This window comes from Cantharellus anzutake, assembly GCF_015039405.1.
Source record: "Cantharellus anzutake strain C23 chromosome Unknown EI90scaffold_26, whole genome shotgun sequence".
Taxonomy (NCBI): Eukaryota; Fungi; Basidiomycota; class Agaricomycetes; order Cantharellales; family Hydnaceae; genus Cantharellus; species Cantharellus anzutake.
In genome coordinates, this window is record NW_024066976.1 from 421,271 (window position 1) to 443,727 (window position 22,457).

At 48.5% G+C, this 22,457-nt stretch overlaps 4 protein-coding genes across 4 annotated transcripts; 3 read left to right on the forward strand and 1 right to left on the reverse strand.

Moving 5' to 3' along the window:
• Window positions 1-12,590: 12,590 nt before the first annotated feature.
• On the reverse strand, window positions 12,591-12,985 carry EI90DRAFT_3059988 (uncharacterized protein). Its single transcript, XM_039060464.1, has 2 exons — window positions 12,926-12,985; window positions 12,591-12,871 (listed from the first exon to the last, which is right to left on the reverse strand). Exon 2 carries the CDS (start codon window positions 12,846-12,848, stop codon window positions 12,612-12,614), a length of 237 nt encoding a protein of 78 aa, XP_038915566.1. The 5' UTR covers window positions 12,849-12,871; window positions 12,926-12,985; the 3' UTR covers window positions 12,591-12,611.
• A 675-nt stretch (window positions 12,986-13,660) lies between these two features.
• On the forward strand, window positions 13,661-14,450 carry EI90DRAFT_3059991 (uncharacterized protein). The gene is made up of 3 exons (XM_039060465.1): window positions 13,661-13,770; window positions 13,832-14,010; window positions 14,068-14,450. The coding sequence occupies exons 2-3, from the start codon at window positions 13,851-13,853 to the stop codon at window positions 14,376-14,378; spliced, it is 471 nt and encodes a 156-aa protein (XP_038915567.1). The 5' UTR covers window positions 13,661-13,770; window positions 13,832-13,850; the 3' UTR covers window positions 14,379-14,450.
• Window positions 14,451-16,752: 2,302 nt separating this feature from the next.
• EI90DRAFT_2863002 (uncharacterized protein) lies at window positions 16,753-17,043 on the forward strand (the record flags this gene model as incomplete). The annotated part of the gene is made up of 2 exons (XM_039053816.1): window positions 16,753-16,821; window positions 16,870-17,043. Coding segments are annotated over 2 exons (243 nt in total), but the record flags the coding sequence as incomplete, so codon positions are not given.
• Window positions 17,044-17,224: 181 nt separating this feature from the next.
• On the forward strand, window positions 17,225-17,577 carry EI90DRAFT_3124237 (uncharacterized protein; the record flags this gene model as incomplete). The annotated part of the gene is made up of 2 exons (XM_039063694.1): window positions 17,225-17,360; window positions 17,414-17,577. The coding sequence occupies 2 exons, from the start codon at window positions 17,225-17,227 to the stop codon at window positions 17,575-17,577; spliced, it is 300 nt and encodes a 99-aa protein (XP_038915569.1).
• Window positions 17,578-22,457: the final 4,880 nt, after the last annotated feature.

A 22,457-nucleotide genomic window follows, 5' to 3' on the forward strand; every position in this document is an offset into this window, starting at 1 on the left:
GCTAGAGTGGGTGTGAGTGAGTGGAATCCAACAGTAGGAATAAGGGCAACAATCTAGCCTGCAACGAGTGGGTAGTGGATTTGTTGAGCCCGGACCTTGCGGAAACCCGGAGAACTCACCACGGAGTTAAGGATCGAGATAAGCAGAGTATAGTCAAGAAAGTAGGAGTTTAGGGAGTTTGGCCCCCACGAGCTTAGTCGGCATAGAGAGCCGCTAGCCCTCTTTCAACGGGCAGCGGGACATGACGACTTTCTGTTGTACCCAGTCCACTTCTGGGTTGTGGTGCAGCAACCACGAGTGTCCTATGATGAGGGACTGTCGCCCAAGATTTGCAACCGCGAAGCGTGCCCACTCTGTGTGTCGCCTGAAGGTCAGGAGGGCTTCTAGCTCCTCTGTTATAGCTCCATTTTCGTTCGGGGTTCCATTGACATTACGGACGGGAATGGGCTGGGGGAGGGGGGTTGTCTCTAGGTTGTGCTTCCGGACGAACTCGGGGCTTACGAAGTCCCCCGTGGCTCCTGAGTCCAGGAGGGCTGATACAGATACTGACGCAAGGGAGGTTAGGGCAGTCAGTTTCACTGTGAGGTTAAGGGATCTGGGGGACTGCTTGGAAAGGACGTAAATGGCTGGGGGGAGACTGCTACCTCAGGTGTTACTGCCCTTGGGGTCTTCTCGTTCTCATGGGTGGAGGATGCGTTTCTCCTCTTTTTCTTCATGATGACTCAGTGAAACTTTGGCATTGGCATTGGCTTACGTGTGCTGTGGTATTTACATGAGCTATCTTCTATGGGTGGCCGGGACACATCCCTTACCAGTCGCCTGCCTGAAAATCCCTCTGAGGTTCTACCTCTGGTTCCCCCTCCACCGTCTCTGTCCCTTCGGTCAACTGTCTCTTCAGCCCTTCCATCAGTGTTCTCAGGTCTTCCGGGTGGAGACGTCATACTCAGCTGACCCTGGGGTGTAGGCATTCTCATGTGAGATGACCCGGGGTGTTACAATTGTAGCAACGCCTCTGGTCAGTCCTCGACCTGTCGAGATCCATCGGCTGGGGGCCTGTCCCTGGTGTAGGATGGGCTGCTGGAGTGGGGGGCGGAGGTGCGGGAGCAGGTCGTGGGGGGGTCTGTGTGGGTCGCACCTGGGATGGGGTCGCGGTCAGCGGAGGTCGAGCTGGCAGAAATGGGGGTCTGGGTGGGGGTGCACGTGGTTGGGTGGCTTGGAAACGTCACCACTGGTTGTCCAGAAGCGTGGCTTCGCGCTTCCACTCAGTCCAAGTGGTGGGCATGGGGCGGAGGGAACTGGTCGACCAGTCCGACATCGCCTAGCCTCGAGGCGGGTCCCAATATCTCGAATTCCTGGATGACCTTATCCACGGAGTCAGTCCCTTGGCAGATGACTGCCAACTTCTGCCGAGCTGTGGCCTCCCAGTTCGGGTCCTGAAACATGGCATCAAGTTCTGTGTTGAACTCGTCCATGGTTATGGTGGGGGAGCTGGCTGTCAACAAGGTGATCGTCTGTTGTGTCGCCCACGCCCCTGCAGGTCCTCCCTTCATGTAGGAGAGGACGAAGAGGATCTGGGATAGTTTGGTAGGGAACTCGGCTGCACAGACATGGAAGTAGATCCCGCACTCGGCTTTGAAACGATCGAGGTCTTCACTGGCTCCTGAGAAGGGAGTGGGGGCAGCGACCTTTGGTGGTTTGGGTCTAGGTGCGAGTGTGGGTATGGGCATGGGTGTAGGGGCAGGTGCGGGTGCAGGTGCAGGTGGGGGTGGTTGCAGGTTTGGCTCTCCACAATGGCTTGGAGCTCCTGGAAGCGGGCCAGCAGGTCGTCATACTGTTCTTCTGACACCATGGCTGGGGAGATGGGGGAGGCAGGGGAGATAAGGTTAAAACCTTCTTCTGCTGTCAGGGACGCATCCGGGGTCGAGAGGGCCTGTGTCAGGGCACGGCCTAACCAGCTACCCTGACCCCCTATGCCGGAAGGGAGTTGCCATCAGATGATCCGGAGAGATCCGAAGAACGCAGGTCATCTCGCTTAGCTCTCGCTTAGCATCCCGCTTCTATCTTCCGTCCACATGTCACCCCTTTCCCACACCTCGCTTACGATTATCCGAATGAATAGTTATCTTTTCATGTCGTCACTCTATCGGCTGTTCTTTATCTCATTTGTAGCCGTGCTCTAGTGGATAGCGGTACCCATGTATATAAGCCCTATCTCTGCTGAAGGTGGCACTTCAGCGTTAACAACGACTAGGATTCTCGGGAACACCCTTATCGTCGTGAACTGACATGCAGTCCCTGACAGCCTGGGGGTAATGCCCGGCTGTCAGAGACCAGATTTGAGACGAAGGAATGTCTCCGTAACGGAGGGCTTCGGCCTCAGTGACTTCTGCCAAGAGCGCTGTGCCTAGTGACACGTCCGTGCCCTAACTTACTGACTGGCAATTAGAACCTAGGGGGTAACTCTAGTTGATTTTACTACTGGGGCGTAACCTATGTACAAGTGGGATATATATAAGGTTACAGCAGAGATGGTTCCGCAATTGGTGGAGCCGAACGGAGCGGAGCTAACGGGGTTTAACCATTAGCCGACTGAATATTACCGACGAGTCGGTTCGTGGGGTTAGCGGAAAGGCAGGCGATAACCCAGAAACGGAAAGGAGGGATAGGCCCGAAGGTGGGCTCTGCAGGGCAGGCGAGTGTATTGCCCAGCGGAGGCGGGGGTGCGCTAGCGGACGTCGGAGCTGTCCGGAAGTTTTTGGGGCTCCGTACTTAGGGAGGCGTAGGTAATAAATTGAAATGAGGGGGTGGTGACCATCGAGGGGTACCGAGAGGATTGCAGAATATGGGGGCTCCGAGGTTGGTGAGGGAGGAGCGGAGTTGGAACAGAGGGATCGGAGGGACTGGAAGTCGATGGCCGGGGATGGATATGACACTGGCACTGAGGCCGTCGCAGGGTGTGGAGCAGGCATGCATACTGGCGGGCCCAATCCGGGACAATGGTCCCTGGCCACTCAGACTGAAGTGGAGAATGTGAGAAGAAGGTTACTTCTTCGGTTCCCACTTCAGGTACATTTATGTACATGCAGCTTGAGTCACATGACGAGTGCCACGTCATCCTCGGAGGCAGCTGCAGGCATCTGGGTGTCCCCGTGGGGGATCCTGAGAGTGTCCACTGCATGTGCGCGTGCTGGGCACAGCGGGAAGCCGTCTGGGGTGTGTGGGCCGGACGGGTCAATGGTACATTGATACAAAGGAAGGTGGTCCGTGTAGATAGAAAGAAATAAACAGGAAGAGGAAGATGAGAAGAATGAAATAAAGAAAGGGGAAGATAGGGAGGAAGGAGGAGGGAGAGGGATGGACAGCGGGGAGTGGGTGTGGTGTGGCCAGGTGGGTCCGGGTGGACCTGGGTCAGGCGGGTGTGCCCTGACAGATGTCGGACGATGGTGGTGGTGCTGGAGACGATGGGGGAGAGCTCGGGGTAACTGTCTTGGTTAGTTCGGGAGTTCAGAACGTAATACTGCTTGAGATCTAATCAATCAACAGATTGTAGTGGGTAAGCCAGTTGTGTCCTAGGACTAGTGAACATGATCCATCCAGCAATGTGACAAAGAAAGTCGTGGGGGTGATGTTTCCAGAAGTGAAGTGGAGGGGAATATGTCAGGGGACGACTCCCAGTGAAGGAGCGGAGCTGGATCACCTTATGTAACCAGTTTCCTACGTCCAATAACGATATTAGAGTTTGTGCTGATTTGCGTACTGACTGTGTTTTGGTTGCCAAATATATAATTGTTCACTGTCTAAACAACAATAAACACCCTCCAACGATCTCACCTGATGTATAGATCGTCTATGGATAAAATTCTATATTGACTTTACTATGATTTCTAGTCAATATTACACCTAGATATACCACTTTTCAGTAGGACGTGATTTTCCTGATAATTTACTGAAGGAAAACTACTAATAAAATAATTCCACAATAAATGTTACTCAATACAGGAGTGACCAAACTGCTCTTTCTATCGCTTAGAGTGCGTGCTAGTTATCTAGCAGGTTCAGGATCACTCACTTTTCTCCTGTGGTGTGATAACCAAGTATTGCTGAGAGATTATTCAATTAAGAAGTCCCTCCACCAAATTCTCACTAATTCTCACTATGACACTTTTGTTCAGCTGTGTCTAACTGACCCTAACTCACGCTTAGAGTGACGTGTTAGTTTTATATTAGCTAACAACTAATATTTGCTTTTATCTTTTGGAGCAAACGAACCAACCACTGGTGAGGAGAATTAAACTTTTATTTCTACCTGAGGTTTGAGAGGGGGCAGAAGCGGCGGCCTTTTATGCTTTTCAGAGGCCTCTCTACTTCCACGCCTCGCACTAGTTACATGTGCTACATTTGTATTATAGATAGTTCTAGAATGATATAGGGGCTTGGGCTGTGTAAGCTTAATAATGGACTTAGGAGATGACTCAGCAATAAGTAATTCATTTCTTTGTCTTTTGAGCCGATCTTAGCGGGATCTTGTAGCGCTGAAGCTATGCTCTACACCGCCTTAATTACGAACGGTTATCTTTAGAAATGACTCGGCTATAAAGGAACTTTCTAGACTGTTCTCTAATTGACCCCCTTTTGTGAAGCCGCATCATTACTAATGTTCTAGAGCCTTCCCAATTAATTAACCGATCCGCGGACTTCTGAATCACTTCATGCTTATGATCCGAGATCCAGATCATCAATCATTCCTTTGTTCCGATTTATTTGAGCTTAAAATCAAAAAGTTTTGATGAATCATGGGAAAATATACAAGATCCGGTTTTTTAGCATTTTCTCCTCTTCTGATGCGATCAAAAACTGTCCGCCCGCGCCGGGGAATACTCTGTCATATGGTATTCGGTCCGCCAGACTTCCGGGCGCCAACTTGAGTCACATTACTTTCTGTAAGAATTAGCAAATAAATATATATGAATTATAAGGTGTTTCGCCGTTTGAGCAATATCTCCGTCAGTTTTGAAGCTTTTAAAATGAAACAAAACCGTGGATAAAGTTAGGAAACAGTTCTTTCAGATGGTAAAAAGATTACAGTCAAAAGCTTACTGGTTCCCGAGATATTCACATTTCTTTCCCAATGTTTCTTCTTATTCTGCCATCTATGTGCTATTTTCTTGTTGTAGGGATATATTCTTTGAATATTACACCTATGCCAGGTTCTAGGCATGCTTGTAGTAGATTAAATCTCATGCTACACGGGTGTAGATAATTTATAATGATCTTCTAATGTCTGTCCAGTCCCATAAAGATCATGAGATCTGTTAAACGTCTGAACTTGTCACCTGTTCGTTGACTATTCTGATAGATCATTGTTTTATTCTTTGAATATTATTTCTCCTACACCGGGTCCCCATGACCCTCCCCTATGGTCCACAGTCCTAGGTGTAACTAGCCCTGTCCAGGGCACAACCTACTGTGGGTCAGAGATGAGAAGGAAGTTAACTTCTCATCTTCCCACAGTGGCCACCATACATCGAAAACTTCCGGAGATATCCGGAAGTCACATGAGACCTGAGACCTGAGGTCCAGGCCATCCGGCTGCACTGAGCATCCGGCACAGGGCACGCGCGGGGAGCGCAACAGCCGGGTGCAGTCGCGGGTGCAGGTGCGAGTGCGGGTGTGGATGTGGGTATGGGCTAGGTCAGGGTGTATGCCCTGACAGAATATCAATGGCACAGGTGATGATGGAGTTAGTGCTACTGTCGAAGAGGCGTAGTTGTAGTGGTTTTATCTGGTATGTCTTCAGGGCAAGCTCCTTCACAAATTTGTCATCGATGAAGCAGTCTGAAGACCCAGAGTCTACAAGTGCGAGAACATTCTCATAGGTGCGGAAAAGTTTATTGTTTGCCCTAATATCGGACAGGGATGTGGGAACAGGAGAGGTGAGAGAAGAGAAGAGAAGAGAAGTGGAGTGATCTATGGAGGTAGTTGGAGGTGGAGGGGAAGAAGAAAGTGAACTAACAACACTATCTACAACAGGTAGAACATTAACCGAAGGGTCAACATTGAAAGGGGGAAATAGACCATTCAAAAGAGAAAAGGAAATGGGAATGTGGAGGGAGGACAAGTCGGAAATGGAAGATGCATTTAGGCGTACTTCTTTGAGTGCATGGAGGGAAGAATTGCAACCCCTGGTCCATGTGGAGTCCATCAGGGTGCAGACTAATTTTTTGCCTCTGCAGAAGCGGAACCTTGCTCTTCGGTCTTGGCCATGCAGGCCTTAGAAGCATGAGAAGAACACTTAGGGCAGTCCTTGACCATGTGGCCAGACTGTCTGCAGAACATGCAAAGTTTCTCATCGAGACAATGCTTACGCTCTTGTGGCATGAGCTTGCCATTGTCTCCGAGTTTTGATGAGAGGTTGGGCTTGGTGGAGTGGGCCTCGGACTTCTTGTCATCCTTCAGAGGCTTGGTGCCAGGGGTGGGGTTGGGGGGGGAGGGGGGGATGGTGTTGGAGTGGGAAGCAGTAGTGGTCTTGTCAAAGACATTGGAGGTGGAAGGTTTTGCATGATGAGTTACTTCAGATTTATGCTCCCAATAGTGTTTGTCGAAAGTCTGTGATAAAATGCAAAGTTCCGAAAGGGTGGATGGTTTCTCTACCCTAGCAATGTCATCTTTGATGCATTCTGGCAATGCATTATAAAAGAAACAGTGGAGCATGGCTTCTCCATAACCGTGAAGCTGTGATGCATGTTGATTGAGCTTGATGACATACTTGTTAATAGATGACCATCCTTCATGTCTATCTAAGGTCATAAGTTGGACTTCAGCGTCGCCCACAGGATCATGGGGGCCAAAATTGGTCTGGAGTTCATTTACGAACTCCTGGTAGTTACTCATCCAACATGGATGAAGTAGAGAATTTTGGTTGAACAGTAGGTCCGGCTCAAACCAATCAAGAGTCATCCCCTTGAGGTAGGACTGCACGAAGATAACCTTGGCACAGTCACTAGCAAAAGCAAGGGGGCGGTCCTGGAAGTTTAGTTCACACTGGACCAGGAATACTCAAAGTTCATGGGGGTCTTTTCCATCAAACTGTTTGGGCTCATGGTCCTTGGTCTGGAGGGTGGATGAGGTGGACGACCGGTGTGCTGAGCCAAGCTGGCAATGGCCTGGGCTAGCTGTGTGATGGCTACATTGGGAATAGGCTCAGCATTGTCAGTGACTGGGGCAGTAGGAATGGGAGGGTCCTCAGGAGGAGGGTCGATGAAGTTGGGGACTTCAGAGACGAGTCCAAAGAAGTGGACTGGATCTATGGGTTGTTCAGTGGTATCTCTGAAGTCGGAATCTACAACAGGTGATCGGTTCCTAGTGGGGCACATGATCAGAGTCAACAGGAGAGGGTTTTCTAAGTTAGAGAAGCTACGAAACTCAACTGGGTTTCTTGCCAGATGACTAGGACCAGGCTGCGAGGGTTCAGGAGATGGGGAGGCTGAGTTAGGAACTAATGTGTGTAGTTGTGAATGAGTGTGGAGAACTTTGGGTGCCATACAAGATGTGTACTGTCAGGGAGTGATAAAATACTGTCAGAGACCAGATCTGGGATGAAGACGACGTCCCCATGGTGGAGGGCTTTGCCCTCAGCAACTAAACCAGGAGCGCTGTGCCTAGTTACATGTCTGTGCCCTAATTTACTAACTGGCAAGGAAACTAGAAGAGGGGGAAACTCTAGTCGATTTTATCACTAAGGTGTAACCTATCTACAATGTAGTTACATAGAGGGTGGGCCTGTGAATGGCAGGGCCAAGCAGAGTGGAGCTAATGGAGCTACAGGTTAGCCGACTGAATATTACCAACAAGTCAGGTTATGGGGTTAGTGGAGTGATGGTGTCAGGGCAATAGCCCCGAACTGTCATATCCATACAATCCCGACCTCTGCTCCAGGCTCCCGGAACTCCGAACCTGACTTCCAGAGTCCTACTTCCCTTCTGCCACCTCCTCCTTGCCGACTTCCAAGAGGTTATCCCACCTCCGGCTCCAACACCACCTTCGGTCCGACTCCGGAACATTCCGGGTCCGACCTCATCCTCGACACCTTCCAGATGAGCATGCAACACCTATGCTCCCGACTCCGGACCTCCACTCCGGAATCCCATTCGCGTCTCCATCTCCGGAACCTCCGGTCTTAGCTCCGACCTCGGACTTTGACCCCACCTCCGCTTATACCCATTGTATTGGTTAGCTCATTCCATTTAATTATGTTTGCCAATATTCCGGAGTTTAACTTCCGAGTTCGGACTTTCCGGACTTACGTCGGACCTTGCAACTATTGCATTGCTCCATTCAATTCCGCTATTCTCCCTCATTCCTATTTGGGCTGCTGCTTCCTTTCTATTCAGTCAGCTGGCCATTCCCCACTCCCATCCTCCTTCCTTCCTCCTTGGGCCTTGGCCCTTCACTCCTCCTTTGGGAAACACCATTGAGTCAAACACTTGACCCTCGGTGTTGTTCCTCCTTCCAGCTCCCTTTGTCTGCTTTCGGAGTACCCTTGCTCCTTTTGATTCCGGACCCCTCCTTATATACAATGTACATAGTAACTTGTAACCTCAGTCCGAAATCGACTTGAATTCCCCCAAGAGACTTCCTCTCTGCTAGATCCAAAATTAGGGACCCCTAGGACAACCAGCAATGGCACAGCGCTCCGCATGAGTCGCTGAGGCCAAGGTCCTTCCACGCTAAGTCTCCGATTCCACTCCAGAGTCGTCCGAATCCACCTGTTCTAACACGAACCCCAAGCCATATGTAAGCACAATGTACATATAGTCACGTGGGTAAGCAGGAACTTCCGTGAACCGCTTACACACCATAATATACACACCATCATATCACTTACAGCTCTGTGTGCTGAGCAACCCCACTGAGACCTCACAGATGGGCTATAACCCAGAAACGGAAAGGAGGGATCGACCCGAAGGTACACTTGCAGGGAAGGCAACTAAATTGCCCAGTGGAGGCAGGGGTGTGCTAGCGGATGTCGGAGCTGTCTGGAGGCCTTTGGGGCTCCATACTTAGGGAGGCATAGGTAATATATTGAATTGAGGGGGTGGTGACCATCAGGGGAGTCAGAGGGGATTGCGGAATCTGGAGGCTCCAAGGTTAGTGACGAAGGAGCGAAGGTGATCCAGAAGGACCGGAGGTGGTAGAGGGTGATGGCCATGGATGGATATGACAGTGGGGACTAGTGCACCGTGGGGCAGGGCACCAACTATCCTGCCACCCTGTGGGCAGGCGATCCTGTCCAGGTTGCATAAGGGCCCCCCCTCAGGAGGGCAAACTCATGTCGAGGGGAAGAGGGAGAGCAGTAGGCAACCGACAGCAGACCCCCAAGCAGGGACCACTGTAGAGGCAGCAGGCCACTGAGTACCTCAGCACCCTATGGGCAAGCTACCCTGCAGGGAAGTGTCCATATGTTATACGAGACTGCTGAACTCAATGAGTTCGGCAAAGTCGACGCTCCTGTCAACATAATAATTGACCCCAATTTCCCCATGAGGAGAACAGCAGGGTCAGAAGTGGCGCAAAATGCCGCATATGCTTGGTGGACAAGCATGAATGGAAAAGCATTCATACACTGGTACAAACAGGCTGAAGCTGCCTTTAAAAGTGGCAAGGTACATAAAGACCTTTGCAAAAAAAGCAAAGGAAACCAAGAAATATTTCTTGGAACTCCCAAGTATCACAAAACTCACAGAGGATTACAACTCCCCTGAGAACAGGGGAAACATCTCCTGGGAAAGACTAGGCAAAGCTGCCTATGTGAAGTCCCAGTTCAAACCACTCAGGACTCCTGAGGAATGTGCCACAAAAGCTTCCAAATACCGGGAGAGAGACACAAGTCTCTGTGCTGGACAGACGAGCCAGCAACCATCCTTCCCCACAGGAAGAACAGTAAACTTACTGTACTCTATACCTGAGCCAAGTGGCTCAGGGACACAACAACCCGCTCCCACCCAGGGAGCACCCACTTTGTCAAGTCCACAGCTTGACAACATAGCCCAGGCTACATCATTGCATCCAACACAGCAATCAGATGTCCAGATGAACAACCCAGAGGAAAACCCTCCTCCAGGGCAATAACTCCGCCCTTGAAGAAGGGGAAAGTGACATGGTAATATGCCATTGAGGCACCCATGAAAACACCTTCCTCCAACTCGAGGCCCCACACACAAAATTGTGTGTGAGGAATGTAACAATTGTGGAAACTTCTACTCCATCTAACCCACCTCCACCACCGCCCATGTGTAAACACCAATTACACACGACTCCTCACAGAACCAGTGAGGAGGAATACTAAAGATATATCATCTTTGGGTCGAAATCTATTTTTGAAACTTTCTCCTTCTATTTCCCTCCCATCCCCTTTTCCTGCAATATCCATGTATTGCTGTTTACTTCAAAGTAACGGCCCCACACTCCTTACTCCTTACTCCTTTTCTTATTTCTCATTCTTTTCCTAAATGTACACATCACCCACTTTAAAGTGGTGATAACAAACTTTCATTGAAAAATGCTTCTACTTTGAATTCCTTTCTTTTCTTAACCATGTATGCATTGCATATGCAATGCAAAGGGGGAGAATGTCAGGGCAATAGCCCCAAACCCCGAGTCTTATGTAACAAAGGTGTACTTAGAGTCACATGGTTAAGCGGCAACTTCCAGTTACCGCTTAACACTACTGTAAAATACACACTTTTGTAACACTTATGAATTGGTGTGCTGAGCAACCCACAAGATCTCACTGTCAGGGCAATAGCCCTGAACCCTGAGCCATATGTAATTACGATGTACATAAAGTCATGTGGGTAAGCAGGAACTTCTGTTAACCGCTTACACACACTGTAAAATACATACCATCATATCACTTATGGCCTTGTGTGCTGAGCAACCCCACTGAGACCTCACACTCACACAAACCTCTCAGCACTAAGAGCATGAGAATGGAGCAGAGTGGAGCAAGAGTTGTGAGATCACGAGAAGCGAGGTCACAAGCAAGAAGACCACAAGTCACAAGTCACAAGTCACAAGATCACAAGAAGTCAATTCAGGTTGGTGACCTGTGTTGACCAGTTGAAGAATCTGTCTTCACTGGTCAACTGCTTATATACATGAAAACAGGCTAACACATGTGAGATGAAACAAGAGAGACATCCAAGTCATACAGGTAGTCGCAAAGCTACATGAATTGAGACAGAACTGAAATAGGCAAGACATGTGAGACATCCATCAAGTCTGTCCGGGGTTATGGCTTAACCATAACACTTTTCCCCTGAAGTTGGGATGGCTGTTGACTCTATAGATCTATTTTCGGTGTGAATAGGAGTGAATACATGCTATGCACCTGCTCTCCAACATTGTTGAATGTTGTAAGGGATTAACCTTACTTCACTATAATTGTCATATCCATCCACAGCCATCACCTCCCACTACCTCCGGTCCCTCCGGATCACCTCTGCTCCTTCGTCACCAACCTCGGAGCCGCCGGATTCCACAACTACCTCCGACTCCCCCAATGGTCACCACCCCCTCAATTCAATCAATATATTACCTATGCCTCCCTAAGTATGGAGCCCCGAAGGCCTCCGGACAGCTCTGATGTCCACTAGTGCACTCCCACCTCTGCTGGGCAACTTAGTTGTTTTCCCTGCAAGCCCAGCTTCGGGCTGATCCCTCCTTTCTGTTTCTGGGTTATAGCCCACCACTCCGCTAACCCCATAACCCGACTCATCGGTAATATTCAGTCGGCTAACATGTAACTCCATTAGCTCCACCCTGCTCAGCCCTGTCATTCATGGGCCCACCCTCTATGTACCTATATATACTTAACTTGTAGATAGGTTACACCCTAGTGATAAAATTGACTAGAGTTAATCCCCCTTTTAGTTCTCACTGCCAGTAAGTAAATTAGGGCATGGACGTGTAACTTGGCACAGCGCTCCTGGTCTGAGTCACTGAGGCTGAAGCCCTCTGCCATGGAGATGTATCCTTCATCTCGCATCCGGTCTCTGACAATAATTCCAATTATAGTGATATTTATATTATGTTGCATTGCTATAATTCCCATTATAGCGATGCTGTTATTTCTTTATTTATTTGTGCTGAGATATGTAATTTACACATATATACCTCGGAGTAGTTGTAAAGGCCCGGTAGCCTTTTACCTCTACTCTGTTGAATATACAGCCCATCAAAGCTTATGTTTAGACAGACCTACTGAGGCCTGAGGCAAACAGGGGAATGGAACGTTACCGTCCCCAAAATAGTAAGCAACCCTTCAAATGTTCTGTACAGTCAGAGAATGTTCTAAGTGTTTGTGATGAATGTTTTACATATTCAAATCAATACAAAAGAGAAAGTTCAACGAGCCTCAGAACGTTCATAGGCATTGGCATTTAGGCCTGTTAGGCTGGAGATCGAAAGTTCAATTTGGGTACCTAACAAGGCCTTCTACCAGGGTGTCTGTGGTGTCCGATAGTCTGTTGGAAATGGTAATGATCATTTCAAGCATTATTTTGTTTTTGGCTTACACCAAGTGTCAGGCTGGAACAATGAAGTTTTCTTGGTTAATTGCTTTTGCACACGAATCCCGCACACCAGCGCGAATCGAGGTAAATAGCCATCGTAAATGCTCCGCACGTCATAAAATGCGCACTGACACCATCTGAAGTTGGGTAACACAGTCCACTTGCTCCGTCCGAGGAGTTCCAGCGGTCGAGTTTATCGGGAATTGTGATCACCACACCGCAAAGCACAATGATCAGTGGTGACCCGAGGCTGACTATGGGGAAGTCAGAGCCCATGTGATTTGCCTGACGGCAACCATCTGTTGGGAAACACATTTGTTAGACCCGAGGAAAGTTCATTTCCGGCGACGGTTTACTGTGGTCTGATAGGAGGATAGCCAAATGCAGTTCAGCCTTGCCGGCACCAGTAAAGCTGCCCATGTGGTCTGTCCAAGCGCCTATTCCGATGTGGAAATCAGCCACTATGATAATCGGAAGTAGAGTGATGAGAATTAAGGTGTCCCAGAATCGCATTGCGAGGGTCGGCCAATACTACTTATACAAGTAATGTATGTGGCGTGATAAGTATGTTGGCTAAAAAGTTCGAGCCTTGGTCTCGAGTGGAACACCTAGAGGGCTGAGGAGAAAACGGGGGAACCATTCTTCAATAGGCTTTATACGAGATTCCGGTACTCATTCAATGTTTGGAGAGTGGAAGATGGTTATCGGGATGTGTTGCAAACGGTTGTTGCAGTTGAATAGGAGATGAGACATATGTGCTCGCGACCGCAAGCGACGTGTATTTGCCATCAACTAACAAGATACAATCTGCGTGGGAAAGTTCGATCACTCTCATTTTAAACCCCACCCTGATAACTGCTACCAACTGCTTACCCCTGTATGCGCTACATTGTCCTGCCGGAATTGAGCAGTGTTGTATACTGATTGCGCGCCCCGAGGAAATTTCCTTTTAAAACACCTTATTCCTGGTTGAATGTATCGGGCCTATTATAAGCACCTCCACATGTGAGGCCACTACATGTCTCAACTGGCAGGTATTTCGGCAATATTAATGATGTGGCAGCGAGCAAGAACAGTTCGGAGGATTGTTTTCACTCTTCGAAGACTGAGAAGATACCGGAATCTCCTATAAAGCCTCTGAAGGATGCCCCCCCCCCTGTTTCTCCTTAGTCCTCTAGGCGTTTCGCTCGAGATCGAGGTTAGAACTTCTTGATTCATGTGGCTGATATATCTATTTATGCAACAGACATTATCTGTAGCAGTCGGCTGACCTTAACAATGCGATTCTGGAATACCTTGGTTCCAATCGCTCTACTTCCGATTGTCATGGCTGAGCTCCACTTTGGACTAGCTGCTTACTCAAGTAAAAAACCATTCGGCCTTGCTTCATCATCCGGCCATGCTTCATTGCATTGGGTTATCCTCCCAGGGCAGAATGGTGAACCGAAGTCAGAAATGAAATCTTCTCCGGTTTAATGAATATTTCCCCCAACAGCTGGTTGCCTGGAGGCAAATGACCAGGTGTCCGGGTTCCCCACGCCGATCATCCCCCTCGGTTCACCCCTGAGCGCTATAATTTGCAATGTTTCCGTTACGATTGCCTATGGGCTTGACAGGTGGTTCGACGATAATGGAACAAGCGGAGAGTGCCACCCAGTTTATTCAGGACCTTCAGGTGTCTGGTATGCGCATTTTGCGACATGTGTCTCACCTTGGGCAGCAATTTACTTCGAAGTGCGCCGGTGCCCCTCATACGTGTGCGAAGGTTGGGTTTGGGATGGTGGAGTGACCAACTCTTCAAAATAAGGGCTATGTCACGTATGCTCAGTCTCGGATCAGAGAAGTGTATTAATTGTAAATAACTAGTTGAACTGCTTTTGGTTGGTTGCGAAATCGATTGAGGACATTAATACATGTTTCAGATCGCTTTCCAACAACTTGAATATGTACCGGCATTGGATCTGATCAAGCTTTGTGTGGGAACCGATACCGAACATACCATCGCCCTCGATTTCCCGAAAACTAGCCAAGAGGGCAGTGCGAAATCCACAAAAGAATGCCGCGTGGCTCCATTGGCGCCAGGATGTAATATATAAGGCAGTGGAAATATATTTAGATCTGGAGGCAAAGAAGGCAGGACGCGTGCCCCTTGCCGCCCCCGACGAAACGTCGTTCGAACAGAACGGACAACTGCATACACTTGCGATGACCCTGTGCTCTCGTTGCAACATGCCTCTCCGGTTTCATTCTGTAATGACGATTGCGTTCACGAGTATGTTTGCATCTTGACCTCGTTCACCATGTCCCATTGACCTCAGTGTAGATGCTGTGCGGCGTACATTCGAATATTGCAAATGTCCATCCAATACCCTCCCGCTTGGGATCATTCAGTGTGGCTACTTCCCTGGGTCACTGGTAATGCCTCAAATCGCCTTCCATTTCGACATTCTTTCGCTATTCTCAGCTTTAAATGTGAACTCCTCTACACCAATTACCTCCTTTCAAGTAAATGTAATAACAACCCCAGGCTGGATGGCGCAAGGGCACGTGAGATATCAAAAAAAGAATTTTTGATTTCGAAACCAACTAGAGAATTTTTTACCACGAAAATATCGGGGAAGAGTGAAGACCCTTAACTCCCTGAATCACGTGCGGCCGTTACTCCCCGAGTTTGAATTGATATTAACGCTTTATAGAGAAATAAATTTGCACTGTGGTATTGGTGTCACTGGTTGCCTAGTGGCTAAATTGTTGTTTGATGTTTGGAGCATTGAATGTGCCGGAGTTTGATTCTCTGCAGTGGAGTTATACTTTCTTTTGCCTGCCTGCAGTTCACAAGTTGAAGTTAAACCATGACGATGCAATACTTACACAAAGTCATAGAAGGACCTTAGTATCGAATGGGGAGGCCCAAAACAAAATAAACAAACAAACAGACAAACCAACAAACCAACAAAACAAAACAACAACAACAACAAAAAATAACCTCAAGCGGGACTTGAACCAAAGCACCCGCATCCAACATAACAGACAGGCTACAACTGAACCACTGGGCAACCGGCACAGGCTATAGCAACGTTGAAAATCATTTTTCCATAACACTTAAATATCAATTCAGAGTATGATCAGCTTACTCCGGATTCAAACTCTGGGACCAAAAATAAAAAATATTTTCTTCACGTGCCCTTGCGCCATCCAGCCGGGGGTTGTTATTACATTTATTTACTCCTCCTTTCATGCTGCCCTGTTTACGATATTGCAGGAGAATGGCTATGAATTCTCTGCCAAGGTAATACCTAGTCATCATTTAGGTGGGGTTGACATGCACACGGTCTCCTATTCATATAGGATCCTTTTCTAGGTTCGCTCAGTGAAGCAATAACATGGTTTAAAGCCCTACGTGACTTGACAGAGGTTGAAACAGAGAGAGAGTTCCTTCTGCCCACGGACCCTGTGGAGTCCGATGCACCGCTATCTATTTCCACACCCCACGAGCTTACCCGTCACCTACCTGCGCATAACGGGGACCCCACAATCACCACATCCGAGAGCATGATATCCAGTGATGATGACATACCGCCCTCCACAGAAACAACAACTGACTCTGCGTCATTGACCCTTGCTCGATCAGGGCTGTTTCAAAACCCCTCACACAACAGGGCTAGCCCATACCTCCGTGTGAGATGCCCGCAATGTTTCAGAGGCTCAACATGGGGTGGTCCTGTCAACGAGTTCGTCCCACGCACCTCTGCTTCAAGAATGGGCCTTGTACTAATTCTTCCCCAGGAATCCTGATGTCATTGTCGCTATGGATGGTGATATGCAACACAAGCAATATATGTTTGTTGGCAGAGAGATGATTCTTCCCTGGAACGAAACCTGCAGTTTCCTGACCTGTGCCGAAGTCGGCGAAGCTGCCCGCCATGTCTTTGAGGTGTGAGATGCATCTCGAAGCTCTTCGGGATCTCGTCCTTCATCTCTTGTGCTGGATGGTGCTATTGAGAGAACCACACTGAGCCACAAAGCATGAAAAACAGTCAGCATCGAAAACCGATACCTTCCGTTCAAAAGGTCTGATGGCTACCATCTGCCACCATGATATCCCCCTCTTTCTTTGTGATGTGGACACCCTGGGCAAGCAGCAGCACTTTTCCATTGCCATGCTCATCGCAGCCACCAGCTGCCCTCAAACACCACCATCAGATCAATGCATGAAGTTGGGTGCATTCTCGATCGATCAATTGCTAAGGTATAACTTTACACTACCTGCAATACAACAGCTGATGTTTGAATAAAGTATAATCTTATCCCCAACATAGCTCCTAGATTGAGTATCACCGTTTTGGTCTTTCATGCATATGCACATCAGTTCTGTTGCCAAATCGCATTCCACCCATGGAAACGAAGTGGATTTGGCAAGTCAAATGGGGAGGGAAACAAGCGACTGTGGTCCTTGATCATAGACATGATAGTGCCTGAACATATGATGAGCATGAGTCCAACAGTGCCTAACACTGTTTGCATCTCAGTGAGACCTAATAAATGTCATTGCATAACTATAGCCAGCAAAGCGGATAACAACTATCAACAGCAAAATCAAGCTGATTGCCTCCCAGGGCCGAGATCATCTGGCTTCATTGGCAAGGTCCAAAATGGGTGCCATCCATCAACAGGAAGCCCTTACAACTGATCTCCTTCAAACACTAAAGGAGAATAGGGGATTTACACCTCAATTCCTTCAATCCCAGTGGGAGGCACAAAAGACTCTGCAACTATCCGCTCGAGCCTGTATGCCGCTTCCAACCTCATGTTTGGTATTAACCAACGTTTCTGTACTCTAGACAATGACCAAGCTGGAATGAAAAAGTTTGCCAAATTGTTGGAAGCTGAACAGTTGTCAGGGCCCAGCCTCTGTCTGGGGGTGGCCCTACCTCAGAGCTGGACACTTGCAGCATCCCAGGCAGCCAGGTGCTGGATCCTATCCCAAGCTCCTCAAACTCACTAAGTGGGGATTGAGTTGTCATGTATTATGGAAGGTAGCTACAACTTGCCTAAGCTGGGATTGAGTTGAGAAGAAGGGTAAGTTTCCCTATTCCCCACTTGGCTGCTATAAAAGGGAAATGTACTGTACAGATCATAATGTGACTATGGGTAGAAGCTGAGGATGTTCCCACAATTCAGAAAAGGTGTCACATGGGTTAAGGCGAGTTGCTCACCTTGACCCACGTGATTTTTCCTGCGGGTTCACATGCAGGCTGTAGTTGTGAGAGGTATGTAAAGATGGGAGGATGAGGGAAGTGGAGGGAAGTCAGGGAAGGTGGTTCTGGGGTTGTATGGTCAGGTGTGGTTGCCCTGACAACAGTTGGCTCAGGCACATTTGGATGCCTTGGATGCCATAAAGAAGGAGCTGGACCATATCTCCCTGGTGTGAATGATGTCTCATAGGCCTATGGATCTGAAGGAGCATTATCAAGCTGCTCTGCATGTACAATCATTGCATGATGAATCCCAGGCACACTTGCACAAACTGACAGCCCAAATTGGTTTATCCGATTTGAAACTTCTGCAAAACCCATCTGACAAAGAAAAAGAATACATCGAGAAGTATATTCTGGCTCAGTTCCACAAGCATTCTATTCTTATCCACCTAGCTAAGTATCAGGATGAGATGAACCCTATTCGCAGCTCACAATGGCGTGGAGGATGACTAGTTACAAAAGTCGGTACATGCTCCATGCATGAGGTGAATGATGTTGTGGTTGAAGCTCGTCTGATACTTTAGGATATGCAAAAATGGTCTCGGTGCTCAGTAGTGCAAACGAGCATGCCCAGATCATTTCTACACAAGTCTGCCAATATAACAAGCTTGTTGACTACCTCGAGCATTCCAAGAGACCACCCTGGCTCCCAGATTCTCTAAGCCACACAAAAATGAATGTCAAGGAGTTGCTTCAGATGGATCCCAGTGATGAACAATGGGCAAGGATGTGGGAGACCTTATGGAACTCCAACTGGTCCTTGGATGAAAAACCACCTGCCTTTGTCATTGATCAGGAAGTTTGCCATGGCATAGTAGCAGTGCTATCGCTCGCTTGCATAGGAAGAAAAGCTTAGGCTCACTCAAGAGGAACTCAATGCACACACTTAGATTGTCAAATCGTTCAACTCATTGGTGTCAGAGACCAGATCGAGATGAAGGAATGTCTCTGTGGTGGAGGGCTTTGGCCTCAGCGACTTATGCCAGGAGTGCTGTGCCAAGTTACATGTCCATGCCCTAACTTACTGACTGGCAATGAGAACTAAAGGGGGTCAACTCTAGTCGATTTTATTACTGAGGTGCAACCTATGTACAAGTTGAGTATATATAGTTACAACGAGGGCGGGCCTGTAAATGGCAGGGCCAAGCGGAGCGGAGCTAACAGAGTTAAACATTAGCCAATTGAATATTACTGACAAGTCAGGTTATGGGGTTAACGGAATGGTAGGCAATAACCCAGAAACGGAAAGGAGGGATAGGCCTGAAGGTGGGCTTGCAGGGCAAGCGAGTGAATTGCCCAGCAGAGGTGGGAGTGCGCTAGTGGACATCGGAGCTGTCCGGAAGCCTTTGGGGCTCTGTACTTAGGGAGGCGTAGGTAATATATTGAAAAGAGGGGGGGTGACCATCGAGGGAAGCGGAGGTGATTGCAGAATATAGGAGCTCTGAGGTTAGTGAAGAAGGAGTGGAGGTAATCCGGAGAGTTCGGAGGTAGTGGAAGTCGATGGCCGTGGATGGATATGACAGTTGGTCCAGATCATAAACAGTATTCATCATATGTCATGCAAATTCCACTAATATTTGTGTCCTCTTCGATCCTAGCACTATTCAAGTATCAATTATGGCTGTGCCTCAAGTCATTGCTCAAATGCCATGACTCAATCATAAATGGATCAACTCCCAATGTCAATCTCCAGTGTGCACCAATACATCATCTACTCAAAAACCTAGAATGACCAGACCTGTCAGGGACCGACCTGGGGTCGAGAGCATCCAGGTATATTGCCCAGGGCTGAGGGCCCAGTAGGGTGTAGTGCAGGCATGCGTAACAATGGGCCTGAAGCAGACAAGGGTCCCTGGCCACTTAGGCTAAAGTGGGAAGTGTGAGAAGAAGGTTGCTTCTCAGTTCCCACTTAGGCTGTGTTTATATACATGTAGTTAAGGCCATGTCATCTGCGCACACAGCCACATCTGTCCAGGTGTCTCTGCAAGAGATCCCAGGAGCACCCAGTGTGTGAGAGGCCGCCCACGGGTCCGGGCGTGTCGTACTGCAGCCAGGCCAATTGTCATATCCATACAATCCCATCCTCCGCTCCGGGCTCCTGGAACTCCAAAACCGACTCCAGAGCCCTACTTCCCTTCCGTCACCTTCTCCTTGCCGACTCCCAAGAGGTTATCCCACCTCCAGCTCTGACACCACCTTCGGTCTGACTCCGGAACATTCCGGGTCCGACCTCAACCTTGACACCTTCCAGATGAGCATGCAACACCTATGCTCCCGACTCCGGACCTCCACTCTGGAATCCCGTTCGTGTCTCCGTCTCTGGAACCTCTGGTCTTAGCTCCGACCTCGGACTTTGACCCCACCTCCGCTTATACCCATTGTATTGGTTAGCTCATTCCATTTAATTATGTTTGCCAATATTCCGGAGTTTAACTTCCGAGTTCGGACTTTCCGGACTTACATTGGACCTTGCAACTATTGCATTGCTCCATTCAATTCTGCTATTCTCCCTCATCCCTATTTGGGCTGCTTCCTTTCTATTCAGTCAGCTGGCCATTCCCCACTCCCATCCTCCTTCCTTCCTCCTTGGGCCTTGGCCCTTCACTCCTCCTTTGAGAAACACCATTGAGTCAAACCCTTGACCCTCGGTGTTGTTCCTCTTTCCATCTCCCTTTGTCTCCTTTCGTCCTACCCTTGTTCCTTTTGATTCTGGACCCCTCCTTATATACAATGTACATAGTAACTTGTAACCTCAGTCCGAAATGGACTTGATTTCCCCCAAGAGACTTCCCCTCTGCTAGATCCGAAATTAGGACAACCAGCAATGGCACAGCACTCTGCATGAGTCACTGAGGCCGAGGTCCTTCCATGCTAAGTCTCCGATTCCACTCCAGAGTCGTCCGAATCTGCCCGATCTAACAGGTGGATTCCACGTTGTTCAAGTTGTGGTGGCAACTTGAGGACATAGTTTGACGTCTCTGGAAATGTTTCCAGGATTTCATAAGGCCCTATATACAGGGGCTTTAGTTTGCCTGCCCTTCCTTTGGGTAGGTTCAACCATGGATAAGTATGCAAGCTCGCCTTTTCTCAAAGGCAGGTCCAGGCATCTTTTCTTATTTGCCTGGATTGTTTGAGCAGTGTGATTGTCTATTATCGCATTGTGTGCTGCCATGAGGTTTTCCTTCACCTTTTGGGCGAAGTCGTTCACTCCCAGGTGGTCCGAGGGTGGTGCTGTTAGGCACATCTTTGGCATGTGGCCATAGATTAATTCAAATGGGGCAAATCCTGTCGATGTGTTCGAGCTTGCATTGATTGCGAATTCTGCCATCGACAGCTTCACTGCCCAGTCACATTGATCTGGTCTGACCATCATGTGTAGTATCTGTACTACTTTTTGTATCATTCTTTCTGCTTGGCTGTCACCCTGCAGATGGAATGCAGTTGTGAATTTCAACTGCACACCGAGTATTTGGTGTAGTTTGTGCCAAAACTTTGACATGAATTTCGAGTCTCAATCTGATATGATCGAGTGTGGTAGACCGTGAAGTCTTACAACTTCACGAAGGAATATGAACGCTAGTTCTAATGCATTTGTTGTTGTTTTTATTGGAATCAGGTGGACGTTGGACATCAACCTACAGATGATTACCCAGAGGTAATCATATCCCAAGCTTGTTGGGAATGGACCTGTGAAGTCCATGGCTATTGACGACCACGGTGTTTCCGGGGTCGGGAGTGGGTGAAGCAGTCCGGGATTTCTCCTGGTGCTTTTCTTTGTTGTCTGACAAGTTCCGCACGACCTGCAGAACTTGTGGGTGTCCTTCCTCATTGACTTCCACCAGAAGTATCAACAGAGGGTTTCCACTGTTTTCTTGGATCCTTAGTGTCCAAGTGTTTCATGGATGTTTTCAAGGATTATTCCTTGAATGGACTTCCTTTTGTAGTTTCCTTTTGGGACTACTATTTGGGTCGTCCCTCCTTCTCCAAGTCGGGTTATCAGCCCATCTTTTATGGAGAAGTTTTTGAAATTCCCCAGGTTCTCTAGGATTTCCTGGTGGATCTGGCTTTGCGTGTATCCTGTTAAAAACCCGGGTTATGGAAGAGGGGGTAAATGTGTGAGTCCGAATGCAGGCGGGGCTCAACTAGAGGGGGGTCCGAGGGCTCCAGTAGTGAACCAAAGCTTCTCAGGGAGCCCGGTTCTGCTGGATGGTACAAGAGGCTCTAAGAAGGACGCGGCCTCAGCGACTTGGAGGGAGTGCTGTGCCTCCATTACGTCTCAGTTAGTCCTTGTATTTCTTATGTCTGAGGTGTCTTGTAGAACAGGGACAGGATTCACTCAGAGGGACTTTGGGTGGCATTTTAGTCGAGATTAGAACTGAGGAACTACAGGTTCTAATCTACGTGTATTTATAAAGGAGGATGGGGAGGACTTTAGTCAAAGCCCAAAATGACAAAATGGGGAAAACACTGAAAGGTACCAAATGATACCGAGAGGTACTGAAAGGTTCCGAACGATATCTAAAACGGGGAACCGAGGTGTCGGGCCAAGGAGGGCGGAGTTGGAGGCCGGAAAATGAATGGGGAAGACAAATGGGTAAAGGGGGTTAGCCAACTAAATGGTAGCAAG